The sequence below is a fragment of the Acomys russatus genome, chromosome 7 (assembly GCF_903995435.1).
Source record: "Acomys russatus chromosome 7, mAcoRus1.1, whole genome shotgun sequence".
NCBI classification, from domain to species: domain Eukaryota; kingdom Metazoa; phylum Chordata; class Mammalia; order Rodentia; family Muridae; genus Acomys; species Acomys russatus.
In genome coordinates this window covers 54,555,463-54,575,313 of record NC_067143.1, presented here as the reverse complement: position 1 = coordinate 54,575,313, position 19,851 = coordinate 54,555,463, and the positions used below count along the sequence as shown (strand labels likewise).

At 41.9% G+C, this 19,851-nt stretch overlaps 1 protein-coding gene across 1 annotated transcript; it reads left to right on the top strand.

The window, feature by feature from the left end:
• Positions 1–5,769: 5,769 nt before the first annotated feature.
• Positions 5,770–6,717, top strand: LOC127192152 (olfactory receptor 52P1-like). The gene has a single exon (XM_051149473.1). It carries the CDS (start codon positions 5,770–5,772, stop codon positions 6,715–6,717), a length of 948 nt encoding a protein of 315 aa, XP_051005430.1.
• The last annotated feature ends 13,134 nt before the right edge of the window (positions 6,718–19,851 follow it).

The window sequence follows — 19,851 nt, the reverse complement described above, 5'->3', positions numbered from 1 at the left end:
TAATTTCTGATTTTGTTGATTCATATACTGCCTTTCTGCCTTTTAGATAGTTTGGCCAAGGGTTTGTCTATCTTGTTGATTTCCTCAAAGAACAAGTCCTTTGTTTTGTTGATTCTTTGTTTATAATTTATTTATTTCAGCCCTGAGTTTGATGACTTCTTGCCAGCTACTCTTTGCGTTAGTTTGCTTCCTTTTTTGCTAGAGCTTTCAAGTGAGCTGTTAAGTTACTAGTATGAGCTCTCTCCAATTTCTTTATGAAGGCACTTAGTGCTATGAACTTTCCTTTTATCATTGCTTTCATTGTGTCCCATAAGATTCGATGTGTCTTCATTTTCATTGAATTTAGAAAATCTTTAATTTCTTTCTTTATTTCATGCCTGACTCAGAGGTCACTGAGTAGGGAGTTGTTCCATTTCCATGAGTGTGTAGGGTTTTTTAATTTCTATTTCTGTTGAAGTCTAACTTTAATCCATGGTGATATGATAAGATACAATAGGTTAAATCAATTTGCTTTGTGACTGGCTATATGATCAATTTTGGAGAAGGTTTAGAGAGGTGCTGAGAGGAAGATATATTCTTTTGTATTGGGGTGAGAAGTTCTGTAGATATCTATTAGGTTTATTTGATTCATGACATCTGTTACTTTCATTATTTCAACATCTTTTTCTCACCAGTGGACAGATCACTGAGACAGAAATAATACTGGACAAAAGCATGACCAAAACCAACTGGGCAAACTCCAAACTCTGCATCTCTACATCTGATGCTCATGCACTCTTCAGCTCTCCAATTCCTTTCAGCTTTGTTGATTGTAACACACTTCTCTCTCTCTTGGGCTACTTCCACTCCATGTTGGTAGCTTCCCTCAGCAAGTATCCCACAGCTCTGGCATCTCCAACATCTTGATGTCTCCAAGGCAACCCAGGCTTCACTTTCACAATTTCACACAATGGCCTCTGTGAATCTTCATGAAGGGACACCCTTGCCACATGCCTGGCCTCAGTGGCTTTCTTTAGTTGTTGAGGGAGATTCCATAACCCCTTTTTTGTATCGGCTCTAAAGCCAGAACCATAAGGCCACAGTTGCCTAGTTCTGCTGATTTCAGAGGCTGGAACATGGCTTCTTTGTTTCAACAGATTTGTGGTTTTGATGAGTTCCTTTCCTGTCTAAGCTTGGCTGTCTTGGAATTCAATTTGTAAACCAGGCAGATCTTGAACTAAGATCCACTTGACCCTACCTCCAGAGGGCTGGGATTAAAGGCATGTACCATCAGCCTGGCCTAAATTTGTTTTTAATTCCTTTTCATAAACTGGAAGCTTAGTTGGGTGGGGTCTTGCTCTGAGGGCACCTCTCCCTTTATCACAATTAGCATCAGGCTTTTCCTTAATTTGATTACACTTCCTGGTTCCCCTTTTTTTCTACAACTGCATATTTTGCATTTTTTCCTTGCTCAGCTTGCTCCTTTTCGTTATAGATCTGCTTGAGACTGCCACTAATAAGCACACCGCCAATGATAGATAGTTTTGAACTCTAAACTGTTAATTCATAACTCTTCAATTTAACCTCGGGTATACTTTTTTGGACAGAGGCAGAAAGCAGTCACATTTCTCACCAAAACATCACAAGGACAATCTCTAGGCCACTTGTTAATAGTCTTCTCCTCTGAAACCTCCTGAGCTGAGCCCCCACAGTTCACTTCACCTGCAGTATCTCTGTCTTCCACACTTCTACTAGTATGGTCCATTAAGCCCAGCTTAAACTGTCCCATCACTTTTCTAAAGTCCCAAAGTGTTCTATATTCCTCCAGACAAAAGCATAGTCAGGCCTATCACAACAACACCCCACTTCTGGTACAAACTTCCATCTTAGAGTTTTATTGCTGTGAAGAGATACCATGACCACTGCAACTCTTATGAAGGAAAAAATTTAATGGAGCTGGCTTACAGGTCAGAGGTGTAGTCCGTTATAGTCATGGTGGGAAGCATGGTGTCACACAGGCAGACATGGTACTGGAGGGATAGCTGAGAGTTCTACATCTTCATCTGCAGGCAGCATAAGGAGAGGGAGCCACTGAGGCTAGCTTGGGCTTCTGAAACCCTAAAGCCTATCCTCAGTAACACACTTCCTCCAACAGGGTCATACCTCCAGATAATAACACTCCCTGTGAGCTGGTGGGGACTAATTTCATTCAAAGCACTACACTCTTCAATAATCATATATCAAACAAAATAGAATCCTCACTGTGGCTTACCACAACCTTTATCACATCGACCATGGCCAAGTCTCCAAATTCACTTTTACCTTCTCCTCTGTCGCTCCACTTTAGCAACTGGCCTGACGCTGTTTTTCAATTTGTGAAATGAATTCCAGAGGCCTCCATATCTACTGTTCCTTCTGCCTGTTCCTTATACCTCACAGACCTACATGCTTTTCTCACTCACTTCATCATGATCCCCTACTCAACCGACTCTTCACAGTTCCCCAGCTGCACTTCCTAACATTTCCTACCTCATATTCCAGTTTTTCCCAAAGCAACTCTCATTTTATTTTTTAAATAAAATTGTATACATCTGTCATACATAATATGCTTTCCTAAAATATACGTACTTTATGGCATGCATGCATAAAGCTACCTTAGCATGTATATTAATCCCACATTAAGGGAGCAGATGGCTTCTCTAAAACATGCAAGAACTGGATTGGATGACTGGCATTGAAAAAAAAAGTCCTAACTTTTGCTGACTAAGATCACAGTAATTCTCTCTTGAGCCTATCCCTTGATTAACTATAACTTTCTGTTCTTTGATCTACCTCTCTCTTTCCCACCCTGCCAGTCTGTGGAAATGTTTTTATATTCCACAAATAAGTGGAATTTGTTCCTCTGAATCTTATTTCACCTAATGCGATCTGCAGGTTCATTCATATTATGGCAAATGATAGAGTTTTGGTTTTGATATAGCTAATAAGTATTAAATTGTGTATCTCTACCACATCTTCATCCATTTGTCTACTGATGGTCTATGATGCTGGCTGTGAATGAACACTGGGAGTTCGTGTATCTTCCATATTCTGATTTCATTTTCTTTGGGTATACATCCAGTCGTGGAACTGATAGATCATGTGACAGTTTTATTTGTAAATAAATAAATACCACATACTAACACCGTAATGAAGCCCTCAACAGATAAATCCTCTGACCAGCCAGTCTTTAAACTTTAAGTCAAATAAATTTTTATTATTTGTAATGAACCTTGTGATGTTCTGTTACAGCAGAAAATGGACTAGGGCATTCTTCCCTCCTCCAACAAGCTCTAAATTTCAAAGCTTCAATTTGATGCCCATTTCCAGCATCCCAGAGGCCTCTTTAGTGTCCTTGTCCCCAAGGAGTTTCTACTCGAACTTAAGGCCCTAATTACAGGATATATACAGGAGCTCTTTTATTTCTAGTGGTCTAAGTCCTACAGGACCTGGAACTCCACTGTCACCTCTTCCCAGACCTGGTAAGTCTGTCTGTCTGTGAGTTCACTTACACATCAGGCATACTATAAGCTGACCGCAGACCCAAGTACCACTAAGATCATTTCTCATTGAGATTTTCCTGGCTCTTTGGATAGCAGCCTCTTCTGTCAATCAACCCAGTCTTCTATGAAGTATGAATCAGCCTCTCCAGGTCACAGGGAAGCCTGTTAGCAGAGTTTAGGTGAGATCACTGAATCCACACTGCTGGTGAGTTTCTGAGCCAGGATTTGAATTGCACTGATCTTGATCCCTCTATCAAAGAGTGATGAATTGCTTGCAAGTGGCTTTCTGATACTCAAGAGGGGTAAAGAATTTGCTCCTTCCTCATAACACAGCTCTGTTCCTGGTACTTGGGCACCTGTTCTTACGTGTTCTAGGTTAGGCCTGCCTTACATCAAATTCTAAGATGATTCTAACAAGACAAATAGATGAGAGACTACTGGCTGTTCTGAGAAAATTATGTGGAAAAGGCTGGTGTATATATGTTTGACTGCAAGATGCAGATGAATCAGGGGGGAAAACCTAGGGTATAAACAGACAGCTACAGACATAGAAAAAAGAATGAAAAGAATGCTGTAAGAGCATCCAGTACCACCTACACCATGAATGGGCTGGGCAAACATGCTGCTCAGCCCTCAGCTAGACATCACTAAATTAGACAACCAGGATCCTCGTGAATACTGATGATGGTGTCCCAAGTTCAGCCTTGCATGACTGCCCTACCATCTCCCCATGCTGGATGTTTTTAATGAATTCTAACTCAGATTATCAATGGCAGCTAGGAAATAAGAAGATCAAGGTCTATACTTCAGCCCTGACAGCAGCTTTCCTGGAATCTAAGCACAGTATACTCAGTGCCTGTGCTTCCAACTTCATTTCCTCACCTATGCGAATGCAGCCAAGGCTGTGGGGGAGGGGTTAGGGAGGTATTGACACTGTGGTGTGTAAAGCCAGAATGAAGAACAGAGTGAAGTTCTTCGCATGGACATTCAAGAGATAAGTAAATCTGATGTGATGGTTAATTAGCTCAGAGGAGAAAGGAGGAAAAGAAATGGGTATGTTTTCTTTATACCTAAGTTGTTTAACTTCTCTCTTTGTCAGATAAATTCTATCTTGGGGGAAAAGAAAGTGTCATATACGTAAAAATGTGAGTCTGAATCTTCTGAATGCAGCCTTTCCCATGAGTTTTTGTGGGGTGGGGCATTTGGCTTACACTTCCACATCACTGTTCATCATCAAAGTGAGTCAAAACAGAAACTCAAATAGGGTATGGACCTAGAGACAGGAACTGACGCAGAGGCCATGGAGGGGTGCTGCTGACTGGTTTGCTCCCCATGGGTTGCTCAGCCAGCTTCCTTATAGACCAGGGCCACCAGCAGAGGAATGGAACCACTTGCAATGTCCTAGACCCTCTCCCACCAATAACTAATTTCAAATATGTCCTACAGCTTGCCTACAGACTAATCTTACAGATTGCTCATGAGTCTTTTCACGTCAGTATATATGGACACACAAAATCACAAGCTTAGGCAGCATGCTCATGCCATTTCACAAGGTCCCCACACACTCTGATTTCCTCTGGCCCTGACCCTTCCAGGCACCATTTGGCAGAAATCCCCTGTGGAGATTATTAGATCTGGGATAGATGATGGAACTATCACAAAAGATTACATAATTAAACAGAGATAATGAGGTAGATGGGGACAGGATGACTTATTCCAGAGTGACAGCTACAGTTAGCACTGAGATGGAAAAGAGGCATTTTGCCATAACAGTTCACATTGGAAAGCCCTCTCTTTCATTCTGCCTTCTCCAGGGCAGTTTCAAAGGATCCTGTACTATTACCACCACCTGTGTATTGTCACACAGCAAATGGGTCTAAAGAAAATAATTCCAGAAAATTGCAAAAGGTTCATAGGCAGAGAGAACTATGTAAACATCTCTAGTTCTTACTTTTACCATGGAAATGGTTCTATAGCCATGACCCTCACCCCATCCCACAACAAAGACATTATTAAATTGCACAAAAGTGAAAAGTGGTTCTTTGAACCTTGGTAATACTAACCCATCTCCTGCTTTGTATATTCCTCAGGGCCCTACAGTTGTTCTTCTGGGGGATTTAACTCAACTGTTTCCGCTGCCATTCAGATACAGCATAAAGATGGTCCCAGCTGCCCCATCCCTTAAAGCTTCATAGAGTTTAGAGCAAAGCAGTGAGATCCTCCATAAACACTCTTCTTTGGCCTGACCATGCAACACATAAACCACAGCCATCAGAACCCAAGCTCCTTCCTGCTCATGGGAATCCCCGGCCTGGAGGCATCCCACTTTTGGATTGCATTTCCTTTTTGCTCCATGTATGCCTTGGCAGTTCTTGGCAACATGGCAGTTCTGTTGGTGGTGCGCTCTGAGCCTTCACTGCACCAACCCATGTACCTGTTCCTGTGCATGCTGTCCACTATTGACCTGGTGCTCTGCACCTCCACTGTGCCCAAGCTCCTCGCACTCTTTTGGGCAAATGCAGCTGAGATTGCCTTTGGGGCCTGTGCTGCCCAGATGTTCTTCATTCATGGGTTCTCGGCTGTAGAATCTGGTATCCTGCTATCGATGGCCTTTGACCGCTACTTGGCCATCTGCCGGCCACTGCACTATGGGTCATTGCTGTCCCTAGAGTCAGTGAGCAAGTTAGGGGCTGCTGCTCTGCTTCGTGGCTTGGGGCTCATGACCCCACTTACTTGCCTACTGGCGAGGCTGAGCTACTGCGGCCGAGTGGTGGCACACTCCTACTGTGAGCACATGGCTGTGGTGAAGCTGGCTTGTGGGGGCACACAACCAAACAATATATATGGCATCACAGCAGCCACACTAGTAGTAGGAACCGACTCCATTTGTATCGCCATATCCTATGCACTCATCCTCCGGGCTGTGTTGGGCCTCTCCTCCAAGGAGGCCAGAGCTAAGACCTTTGGCACTTGTGGCTCCCACCTAGGTGTCATCCTTCTCTTCTACACCCCAGGGCTCTTCTCGTTCTACACACAGCGTTTTGGCCAACATGTACCCAGGCATGTGCACATCCTCCTGGCTGACCTCTACCTGGTTGTACCACCCATGCTCAACCCCATCATCTATGGGATGAAAACCAAGCAGATCCGAGACGGAGCACTCCGACTACTCAAGAGGGGTCCTGCCCAATCATAACGCTATAAGCTCAGCCACCAGCCCGTATTCTGATTTTTCTCCAGCCCTTGAGCAATGTTCACATAGATACCAACACGGATGGAAGGCAGAAAACCCTCACTCAACGGTATCATTACTTTCATATGACGGTCTATCAAGTTTTAAAGGAAGCATCATTCGATGTTTGCTACTTGTGATAGGGGTCACGGTGTTCAGGAACATTTACCTAAAAGGAGATACAGCTTCCAAATTGTGGCTTCCCTGGAAATACCACTGTCTAACATTTCTCCTATCTTCCAAAGGATGTTGATTAAATGAAAGAAATGTGGTTACTGATGTGATAAAGAAAACAGTTCTCACCCACAGGCTGCTATGAGCACCAGCGAGTTCCTTCTTATTGCTGACAAATATTGCATTTTGCAAATGCACCACAATTTAACTATCTGGTCTTGGACGTGGGTTATTTTCCACTTTGGGCTATTAGGAAATAAAGCTGCTATTATTTCTTAACCTACAAGTAATAATTACTAAGACCAAGGGTAGATATATGTTTAATAGAATCTGACTAATTGCTTTGTTCAACACGGTTGTACTATGTTACAATCTTATCAGTGATGTCAAACAGTTCCCAGTTGTTCCCTCCTGCTCATCTTTGATAGTGTCATTCTCGTTTTTCCATTTTAATCACTCCAGTGAGTGTAAGCTAAAAGAAATCCATTGCAAAGTTGCTTTGTATCTTTATAACTAATTATGTTAAGTAATCTCTATCATGTTTACAATTCATAAATGTTCTATTTATGAAGTTTTTCAGTCTTTTGCCCATATTTACATTTTCTTGTTTAGTATTGTCTGGAATGTCTATTTGCTCTAGATCCAAGTTATCTGCCAAGTATACATCCTGAAAACGTTTGTCAGGTTTTGCAATTCATTTTGTTTTCTTAATGCTACCGTTTACTTAAAATGCAAGTTATGGTGAACTACAAATCATTTTGTCTATGGCTTGTTATTCACTTCATAGACTTATTTTTTAATTTATGCTGTATGGCCCAAAACAAATAACAACTATTATGGCAAAAAGTAGAACTCAAGGTTTGTTTTTACATATGGATATCCAGCGGCTCCAGCAATTTTTGTTAGAAATCCTTCCTCTGTCAAACTGAGCTACACTGAACTTTGTCACATTAGTCATAGCTCAGGTGGAGAGGTCAGAGGGCACACTGCAGGAGTCAGTTCGCTCCTTCTAACATGTGGTGGGTTCTGCAGATCAAGCTCGGGTCATCAACTTTGATGGTGAATGAGCTGAGCCATCTGATCTACCCCGCTTCTTAAATTTTTTATCTGTAAAGTATTCAAGGTTAGCAAAATGTTTCAAAAAGTAGTTCCTGTGTAAGTTCTTTCATTTTTCCTATTAATAGTCTACTTAAATATATGGTGTCAAAATCTGTCTTCTATGTTGGTACAGTATTTGGGGTTTTTAATTAGTGTGTACTATTTGTACAATATAATAAGCTATTAAATGCCATAGTGCATCTGAACATTCAGTCATTTTTATATTGAGAAACTTCTATAAAGTACATGATGCGATCTGATCATACTTGCCCCCAGTAGCCATGCATTTTCCATGCCCTTTCCCTCCAGTCTCCTTCTTATTCCATAATTGATACTCTGCTATTTCTATACATTTGGGATTTAATAAACCTAGTTTTAGTCAGATTTTCTATTTTCAATATATTTCAGTTGACTCCATATTTTCTCTAAAGTAATATGTCAATATAGGTATAAAATTGTTCACAGAACTCTGTGGTCCTTATGTGTGTATGACTTGTTAAGTCTTTTACTTATGATATAGAGTGCATGTACCTCATTTTTCTATCATGTTTTGGGGAGAGGAGATATACCCATATTTTTACTTTTTAAAATCAAATATAGATATTTGATTTTTATTCTTTTTTGTCTTTTACTGAAATCTTTTATTTTTATTTCTCTTCGTATCTTCATCTTAACTCACTCTTCTATGTCTGCCTTATTAAGGTAAAGACAGGTGTGCAGTCTAGACTCAAGGAGGTGGAAGAAACTGAATCTTGAAGAGAACAGTAAATGCCTCTTGCAGGGCACCTGGTTTGGCATGTAATTTCATGTCCCAGACAATGAGAAACTATTCTTTTTTTGTCATAAAGAGATGGTGATGCTTACAAGACTGAAAAGTTCAGAGATAGAAGGAGACCCAACAGTCTTAGGCTCATGAATCCAAATATCTCATCTTCACCTTTGGAAGCACGATAATTTCATATGCAGAAAATTTGACACAGGAGACCTATTCAATCAGCACATCCCATTGTCTTTATTTCTCTGGCATCCCTAACATAAAGGTTCCAGACTCCTTCTCAGCAGTCTGTCCTCCAACTATAGGAAAGTAAAGTCCACCTCAAAGCTTCCATTGAACTTCTAGCTTTTATGTTGTGTTTTAAGTTACACTGTCATGAGCCCATCACTTCCCCTTACAAAGACATTTATCTATGAGGATCAAAGCGCCATCAAAATCAGCCAGCCTACATCATGATCCCTAAAACTGTCATATCCTCAGAACATCCAAGCATTTCCACTTTCCTTGCCTTCCACCTTTGCTTTACCCTGAACAAAACAGAAAACAGACATCTTTAGTAACAAGACAGCATTGTGACAGATGTCATCGCTACTCTCCTTGCCAGCAGCAACGTGGACCCTCTTACTCTCAGAGTGCATCAAGTGACAGTTTCCTCATAGTATCTACTGGCTCTTTCATTTTCTCTAGAAAACAAAACCCGAAGCAAAAACTGCACTGCAAACACTGTATTCGATGGTGTGATATTTTACTAGGAGTGAAGGAAAATAGGAGTGAAAAAAAAGAAGACTCAGCTCCACATGTGATTGCTCCACATGTCAAGTATCCTCTTATGGGCTCTGAGGAGCTCTGGCCTTGTGCCATAAATGTCACAGAGGGGGATGAAACATGAGTTAGCCTCATTTTCTGTTGGCTAAGGTCCATGTCTGTCATGAATCCATTCCCTTGTACTTCAAGTTTACAAATGTCAGCAGCAGCCATGGAAAGGAGCCCACCAGAGCTTAGAAGACAAGCTGTGTGTCCTGCAAAGGGTAGAGCCAGAGAAGTGGCCTAAGCCCCTTGGAAGAGCCATGAACGAATGAATTCCAGATATTGGCCACTGTTAGAGTTTGATTTTGCTTTGACCTGATTGTTGACTGTGTCTTTTTTCTGAATTAAGAAAGCAATTCTTTTTTATTTTATAGGAGCCCACAGTTGGGAGACTGAAATATTAAGGAGAGTGTAGGTTTTAAAAGAGACTTTGGATTTTTAAATCTACTGAATTTTAAAGTGTTTGAATTCATAAAGATGGTGGGACGTTGTAAGTTTACAAAATGTTTATATTAATATGTGATCTTGGGGATGAACAAGAAAAGAACAGTTTCAGCTTAACAGTGATATGGCTTATGTGTCAGCAAAGGGTCAGTTGTGCTGACTAGCATAACAGAGCCACAGACCTTTGTAGATCCCCAGACCTTAACACAACTGACCCTATGATAGAAGTACATTCAGGCCATAAAACTCAGCACCACCTGCCAAAATGAAAACAAAGACTCGATCCATCAACGTTCATAGTTCTGAGAAACTCTCTAAATGTACTAACCTTGCTTTTTGGTTTCTGTAGTTCCATTTTTGAGTAAACATTCTTGTTAACTGACATATGTCAACCCAGTGTGTGTTTTGTGCTTAAAAGTTCTCCCTGAGAAAGGCCAAGGGTTACATTGGGATTCCAAATACTCAGTGCCATCACCAGATGGCTAATAAAGACTTGCTATTGACTTAAATCTGTATCCAAGTAGTGTCTGGTGGTTTTATGTCAACTTCATGCAAGGCATAGTCACCTGAAAGGAGGGAGCTTCAATTGAGAAAATGCCTCCGTAAGATCAGGCTGTAGGGCATTTTTCTTAATTGGTGATTGATAGGGAAGGGCCCAGTCCACTGTGGGTGGGGCCATTTTTGGGGCTGGTGGTCCTGGATTCTATAAGAAAGCAGACTAAGGAAGCCATGATGAGCAAGCCAGTATGAGGCACTCCTTCATGGCCTTTGCATCAGCTCCTGTCTCCAGATTCCTGCCCTGCTTGAGTTCCTGTCCTGATTTCCTCCAATGATGAACAGTGAATTGGAAGAATAAGCCAAACAAACCCTCTTCCTCCTCGATTTGCTTTTGGTCAAAGTGTTTCCTTATAGCAAGAATAATCTCTACTAAGACACTATGGTTTGTTTGTTTGTTTGTTTTGTTTTGTTTACTGTGCAGGGTGAAAAGGGCAGGTGTACAACAATGTACACAAAGGCATGATAGATAAGGAATAGTACAAGAGCCTGGCTGAAGTCACTGTAGAAGGCCCTGTAGCCAAAATCCAACATGCGTACAGCAGCAAGAGCAGCTTCACTCTGAACTCCGAGAACAGTAAGAGCATCCTCTGGGAGCCCCTGGCTGCCCTGCTAGCCATGAAGGCACATGGGTGGGTCCAGGTTAGCACCATTCAACCTGGAAAATGAAGAAGCAGTCAAAGAATCTGAGAGTTAAAGACAACAGTGAGGTGATGGGGTAAAATGAGAGAGTGTCTACTGTCTTGGGGGAAACTAAAGAAAGCTTTACAGAAGGAAGAGATTCACTGTTAAGTGCTGACATCAAACAACGAATGGAAAACTTTCTTAATGGTTTTGTTTTTGAGATTAATATAATTAAATCACTTCCCCTTTCCTCTCCTCCCTCTAAGCCTTCCCATCTACACACACACACACACACACACACACACACACACACACACACACACACACACACCCTCTCATTGAGGTGGACTTCCATCCTTTAAGTAGAACTTACATCCTCCTGGGGCATCAGTCTCAAAACCGTGTCTGCAAGTTTGCTGAGTGGCCTCTCCAGCTTTATGGCGTTGCTGGCAGCCTGGCTGGAAGCAAGTGTGATTCCCATGAAGTCACTGCCAAGCTTGTAGTCTCCAATTGCATAATTGTATGCCAATTCTGCAACAAAATGATCGTCCTCAGGCCCAAATCCCACCACCATTTTATTCCACTTTCCAGCATAAGGCCCATTACATGCAGCTTTGCAGCCTTCTTCAAACTTCTCATAGCATAGAACCTGCGTCCCCAGGACATCTCCAAAGAAATGCACTGTCTGGAAGTGGTTCCCCACTTTGAGTACAAAGTGCAGAGCTCAACACAGATCCTTAAGGCCAGGCATGGTGGCATACATCTGTAATTACAGCATTTAAGATTTTGAGGCAGAGCCAGGCTTAGTGGTGCACACCTGTAATCCCAACACCCAGAGAGGCAGAGGCAGCCAGATCTCTGTGAGTTCAAGGCCAACCTGATCTACAAAATGAGACCAGGACAGCAAGGTCTGTGCTACACAGAGGAACCCTGTCTCAAAAAAAAAAAAAAAAAAAAAACTAAAAGGCAGAAATATCATTAATTTGGGGCCAGCATGGGCTACATGATGTGACACTGTCACAATAAATAAAGAAGAAGGAAGATGCTGAGAGTGGGAGGTGGTAGAGGAAGAAGAGAAGAAAGGAGTTAGAAGAGGAAATGAAGGAAGAGGTGTAGGAAACAAACACTACACTTCACATCTTTACAAGTGGCACTTGCCAGCCTCGGCAGTTTTGGAGATGCATAAATTTAGTCTACCTAGGCACAATGCTTTCTTAAAAGGCAAAAATCTTGGAATATACCATTAAATGTGGACTTTTTCCTCATATAGGTTTAGAATATAGCTCTAATCTCTGTGTCTATTAATTTCAAATGCCTGATCACAAGAAAAACTTTAACTCTTGGGAAAATGTTTATCCATTCAATAGCACATTTTTAAATGCTTTTATTTCCCGAGATGAGAGGGTGAGGTGAGAGCCATACCCAAGTTTTATAAATACGTGGCTTTGCCTGAACCCAGAGCATGTCTATGTATCTACCCCTAGGATTAAGCATGGAAACTTCTAGTCTCCATGCAATCTAAGCTGCAAGCCCAGACCTTGAAGTCTTCAGCTTCAAAGATTTGTCTGCCAACCTATGCTTAGAATGTTTCCAGCCTTCAAGACTTACTACTGAATAAGCTCACCCTTTCTAGTTCTTTCTGACCTCTGGCTCGCTGGTTCAACTCAACTGTTCATGCTCAAAACTCTTCTCCAAACTGACTGATTCAAACTGGATTTTCTCTACTTCTCACTGAATTGCTCTGATTGGAAAAATTGCCTCTGAACTCCATGAATTTAACTGCATGAACTCAACTGAACTGCACCAAACTATACTGTACTCCCAAACTCTACTGCATCGTCTCGTCCAACTCTCCTGCTCTTTTTCTGCACTGCCCTTAAGTAGCTCCTCTTTCCTGTTTGTTCTCCTGAGAGTTTGGTGAATCCTATCTCAGACTCATTCTGTCAAATCTTTCTCTGATTTGTTACTTTGCCTACACCTCAATTAGACATCATTATTTGGGATTAAAGGTGTGTACTAAGTGTGTGTCCGCATTCTAGCCATATCATACAGACCTGGGTCTTTGTATGTGAGCCCTGTCCAGACCAGTCATGTTGCTGGATTAAAATTCCTCTACACACGTTGAGTCTTTATATACCAACAAAATGTACAATAAGTTGAGGAAGACAAGATTTTGCCCAATGGAAAATTCTATCTCTGAAGAAGGGCAGCAGTAAATTATAATAAATGCCTTATAAATGCCTACAAAAGATGAGACAAAATATAGAAGGTTTGCTATGAACAGGGCTTACATGAAAAACCCTCTATAAACATCTAGAAATAGGAGCCTGGGGCCAGGGAGATAGATCAGTCAATAAAGTGCTTAAGAGGAATGACAGCAAAGGTTGTCCTCCGGTCCACACATTCATTTATTCGTGTGTGTGTGTGTGTGTGCACATGCATACACACACACACACACACACACACACACACACACACAAGCCTTTCAAGAAGACTATAAACAGCAATGAGAGAGCAAGTCCCTCCTCCCCCAGCTTCTCCCCCAGCTTCTCCCCCAACTCTGAGGCATAACAATTTCTTCCTCTATAAAAAGGAAATACCAATACAAACCTCCGATACTAGGCAAGGTTTAAATGTCCTTTTTATAAATGCTTCTAACGGGCAGGTCAACATCTACTTTCAGTTTAACTGTATTGTGAAAAAAATCTATTTATGGTGCAGGTAACAGGGAATTAGACAACTCTCAAATCTACTCTCAAACTAGAAGAGGTCTCTTGGGGTTTCCACAGCTTGGGGGAAGTATAATTAAACTAGACATATGATCTGGATGGGAAGAGGCTGTTGTCAGACAGCTAGGCAAGGTCACTGCTCAGATATATGGGTCCCAAGGGATACATGGAATTAAGTTATACCATTATTACATTTTTATATGTTTCTTGATATTCTGCACATACATCCATTTCATCTTTATCTCTTTGCAGTGTAAGGGCACTTACAACTTGGATCAATACTACCGTAAATAAATTGTGTAATGTGAATGATTATAACAGATGTTCCCGTTGGCTCAGTAGAAGTTATATAATCAGTTGCATTTCCTAGGAATGCAGTCTGTTACTTATTTATTAAATGGATAAAATGCTTATGATACTCTAAGCCATATTAATCAATAGGACTGGATAAGTCAAGAAACTGGTGCTTAGAGTAAAAAGAAGGAAAAAACAGTAATGAAATGACCAATGCACATCTAAAGGTCCTCTAGGGCTGAACTGTGTGCTCAGTGCAGTGAAATCTCCACGTCTCTGTAAGGTGGGTGCCTTACAGAGATGGAGGCTAAAAGTGATGTCGTTAACTGAAGGTCGAAGTGTATTATGAGACAGAACATGATTTTTAAACGTGTGTCTTGCACATACCCGTGCAGGGTGATTAGAACACAAAGTATGTGCGGGAACATTTTTATTGACACTAAAATCACTAACAATCTCTACCAGAATAAACTAATAACAGACCACTTTAGAGGCCATCTCTGGACTCCTTACTGTGTCTGGCTCAGCTATTTTGTAGTTAGTTGGCTTGTAAAGGAAAGGAAAGGATCACGGGTCGGGTTGAGATGTCTGCACAGTGAAAATGAAGCTGTAGAGATCTGGGATCTACCAGCTCGTAATGTCACAGCAGCCACGAAACAGCCATGCTGCGTTGACAGAGAGTAAACACTAAGAGACATCACCAACAGGGCTCAAGAGATGGCTCAGCGGATTAGAGGACCTGAGTTTGATCTTCAACACCTACGTGGTGGCTGACAACCATCCAAAAATCTGGTTCCAGGAATCTGGTACCCTCTTTTGACCTCCACACATGATGCACATCCAAATATACAGACAGAACACTCATGCATATTTCTGGGTACCTGGGAGAAGCAGGCTGGAGAAAACAAGGGGGAGAAAGTGATACAGTTCTATTAAAATATATGTCAAAACACACACACACACACACACACACACACACACACACACACATATATATATATATATATATATATATATAAAACAAATCTTTAGAAATTAAAAAAAAGGAGAGAAAAGAGAAAGACATTGGCAAGCTCAGGGTTGCTGTCACATAAGCTCGACAAAATCCAGGATCCCTACAGTCCTAGGCTGAGTGTCTGATGGCCAAGCTTCACTCTTTTGATCTTATGAGTGGAATGTTCGGGGCTCTGGGCTCTAATGTGTTTGTTTGTTTGTTTGTTTGTTTGTTTGTTTGTTTGTTTGTCTATTCATGATTGTAGTCCTGAATATCATCAAGTCAGCCACTAGTTTCTGAGAGAGGCTGGTAAAACCTTCAATGAAATTGGGACAACTTCCTTCCAGTCCAGCGCCTTCTTGTGACTGGGTGGGTAGGTGGAGCCAAAGAGAGGACAAACCAAATTTACTGATGTTGTTGGCAGATAGTACTAGATAAAATATGTCAAAATGGAAGTCCAGAAGCCAGGCCTCCATCAGCTGTATTTCTTTCAGTATTCTTATTTTCCGAGCTCCCGCGGGGAAAAAAATCCATTTTAGCTTTGAGCATGCAATCAACGGCCTTCCCAGCCCAAACTTCAAAACTTGTGATATTTCACCCTTGTTCCTTGGTCTCTAGGGACACTGTCTGTGGCCTCAGATGTGGCTTCACAAAGACCTCCTTCTGCTTACTGCCATGCACAGGCTGCTGACTTACTCAGAATTCACACAACAGTGACCAGAGTGTAAAGGACACAGCAGGGCAAACAAGCTTTCTAATCACATGTCCTTGTTAGAGATTCACAACTCCCCAGGCTCCCCAATTCCTCTCTCTCTCTCTCTGTCTCTGTCTCTCTCTGTGTGTGTGTGTCTCTCTATGTGTCTCTCTCTCTCTCTCTCTCTCTCTCTCTCTCTCTCTCTCTCTCTCTGTGTGTGTGTGTGTGTGTGTGTGTGTGTGTGTCCTCAGCTCATAAAAATGGCAAATGACCATAGCCATTAGTTTTGATTGTCTAGATAGCCATAATGTAAACGTCCTGTCAAACGGACCCAGCATGGTGTGTGTCCGTTTCCACCAAAAATACCCATATTTACTCAAGAAGTACGTGAACAATTTAAGTCAAGAGAAATGACAAGAATGGGGTGAGAGGCTTCAGTCTCCCAGAAGTTTGGAAGCAGTTTCCACTGTGTCTTTGGCTCCTTCACAAGCTGCTGTCTTGGAAGAAGCCACCCTCTTGTGGTATAAGAGAATGGAGCTTTATCCCCAAGGCACCTGGCATCCACGTTAACATCTTCGCATACCAGTTGGCATATTAGCTGCCTGCTTCCCTCACGGGCCTTAGAATTCAGATCTCCCAATTCCCTCTCCTCTCTTACCCCTGCTCTCCCCTACTCATGGGCTCATTGGAGTCCCTATACAGAAAGTGCTGATGATGTATCAATGGAACGAAGCAGATGATCCTTTGTCTCGTGGAGCCTGCGCACTACAGGTCAACTGCTGTGCGTGTGAATGAAAGTCTAGCGTTACTTGTGGTGCCTAAGATACAAGCACTCCCCAGAAACACCTACCTTAAGTTTGACAATATCAAACTTTTCAACTAAAAGCAAAGGTACGCAGGAAAAAAATAAGCCCACCTCTCAAGATGAAACACATACCTGGCACTGTTTCAGGACCAAGAACCTGTGGCTAGACGACAGGTCATGGTCTCTAAGGGAGAATCAATTAGTAGTATTCTGCTAAGTGGACATAGTGCTAAAGCAACTGCTAGTGACTTGTCATTAACACCCATAGATTAGTGCATCACCCAAGCCTCATCAGAGAAGCTTCTTTCTGAAGTACACAGTGATTAATTCAGACACCCACAATTTGTCAAAGTGGCACAGCCATATTTAATGGGAACAGCAAAAGTCATAAAGCCAACACAGCTGTTTGACAAAGATCCAGCAAAGCTGAGCTGAGTGATGCAATTGCTATCCTACAGTCTCCTACTTTCTGGGCTTTAATCTCCACGTGTTACATGCTTGGAGTCTTTTATTATTTCTATAACTTGGGAATATCAGATTGATAGAAATTTTCTTATGAGTCATTTACACCTTCTCCCAGGACTACTGCTTTTAAGCTTCCCCAAGAATGTCCTGACCATAATACCCCTCCCGCTTTTAGGGAGATGTCCTTATCTGGCCCTACTTGAAGGTCTTTCTTATGCTCTAGAGGTTGTGACTCAAATAAAGGTGCCAGAAACCTTCTTATGAGGCTCTGACTCAAAGATATTCTTAGAACATCTGCCCCTGCACTTACTCATGAACAAGATAATCATAACAAAGAAAACATAAAGAGTAACCAAGATTCAGTGGGCTAAAGAAGTTGGTAACAGATCAAATTAAAAGCCTCTTCCTACTACTAATGACCAAAGAATGGTATGAATAAATGATAAAAGAATAAAGTATAAAGACCTCCCTTTTCCTAGAAAAAGTTAATTCATACAGGGCCACTGTGGTGTCATATGACCAAAAAAACAAAAGAATACCAAGATTAGACATATAAGCAAATCCTACAAATATATAAAATATAAATGTTGTATTATGCCAGAAATTGAATAAGAACAGCAGCAGCGTTGGCCTGAAGATTTCTCTTGGACCTAATGACAATTTGTGCTCTGACTATTAAAAGTTGATAATGCACTGCTTGGAACACAACAATCTGCCCGGGCTGGCTTAGAGATTTTCTTCCTGTCTAGTGCCCTTGAAACCACAAGAACTACCAGTCTGAAAACATGCTGTTGTGCTTTGGCAAAATATGCCCTTGAAACTTCAATATTGTTAAAAGTTGGGTGGTGGGGTTGATGAGGGATATTGATTGTAACAGACAATCCTGTTCTATCATGGTTAATCGATGACAACTAAACTTATGACCAAGAGGAAGTTGAAGCACGTGTCCAGTACAAAAATGATATGATCTATGGTTTGGAACAACATGCATCTATCCCTGCCCATTGAGTTCTCTATAAACAAAGAAGCACTCTGACTGCCAGGCTGCAAAACTCCTTCCGATCCCCATACCTGACTCATTCCTCCCTCTCCACTCTTGCATGCACCCCTTTTCAGGCCCTATCCTCACCCAGGGCTGGACCCTGGCATCAAGGAGCGAAGAATAAGAAACTCTGAATGTTCAGCCTTAAATGGGACATGTATATTATGACCTCTGCTCCCACGGCTCAGGAATCACTGCAAAGAGATGAGGCAAATATTGTAAGAGCCATAGGCAGTGGTGACTATACAGAAACAATGTTTTCCAGGTACAGCAGGGTAGTTGCATGTGGACTGACAGCAACAGAGACAGTGTGCACGAGATCTCTGTAGGCTTAGACCAGACAAAAATCTTACCATGGAGAAGGGATGGGGCACAGAGTCCTACCTCTAACTGAGGAGCTATTGGCGATTGATAGCTGTTGGGAGAAAGATAGTCTATTTTCTTTAAGGATGTGGCCACTGGTAGGTCATGTACATCCTAATGAATGGTTGTGTAACCACAAATATATGAACAGCACAAATTGGACTTGATGGTTTAGTTTGGTTCGGTTTTTTAATGAAGATACAAAGTTGAACAGGCAAGGAAGGGAGTGGATCTTGGAGGAACTGAAGATGGGATGAATATGATCAAAATACAATGTAGAAAATTCTCAAACAATTTTCTAAGATGTAGCTACCTTTCCCTAAGCTGCAAGTAAGTGTAATGCTGTCATCGGTGTTTCCCATCCCCCACCTTCCTTTGTGGTTTTGTTTGTTTGTTTGTTTGTTTGTTTGTTTTTCATAAGAGCCACTTAATACAAAACTTTGGGGAAGGCAAATAAACACAGCTTACCTCAGTTCTTCCACAGATCTCTGCAAGAAATGCAAAGAGAAATCTAGCATTCAGGAGAGATGCCTGTGTAGACAGTGTGCCAATTAGTTTTAACCGTCAATTTGACACAGCCTAGAATCGTCTGAGAAGGAAGTCTCCACTGAGGGGCTTCCTTGATCAGATTGGTCTGTGGGCATGTCTGTGGAGGGCTGTCTTGTTTGTTCAATGGCCCAGCCCACACTGGGTGGCACCATGCCCTGGGCAAGGCATCCTGGGCTGTATAAGAGTGGAAAGGACCGGCTGAGTACAAGCAGACTAGAAGCCATGTGTTTATTCTTTTTCTGCTCTTAACTACAGATATGATACTTCAGGTTCCTGTGCTGGCTTCCATCCAACAACAGGCTACCTGTAAACAAAATAAAGCCTTTCCTCCCCCATGCTGCTTTTTGTCTGCGTATCTTATTACAATAGCAGAAGTGAAACTAGAACAGGTTGATGCTACAATTCTGCCAGTGAGATTAGCAGCCTGGGTAAGAGTGTCACAGCGTGTGTGAATCTAGGGCAGTTCAGCTCTGCCTTAATAAAACATAGAAAGGATTATCAGTGTGGTACTCCGATATGCTGTGTCAGAAGTCTGTAATTATAGAGGCCAGGAGGTCCCCACAAAGGGTTCAACAACTAAGGTATTCAAAGGCCTTAAAAGTTGACCTCAAAAGTTCCCTAACACCTCACCCACCCCCAGATTCACGGTGGTCCACTGAGGTCATGTACCACTGGGCCCTTCTGCC

Coding starts and splice junctions, on each gene's coding strand:
- LOC127192152 (XM_051149473.1), top strand. CDS start 5,770: ATGCAACACATAAACCACAGCCATCAGAACCCAAGCTCCTTCCTGCTC.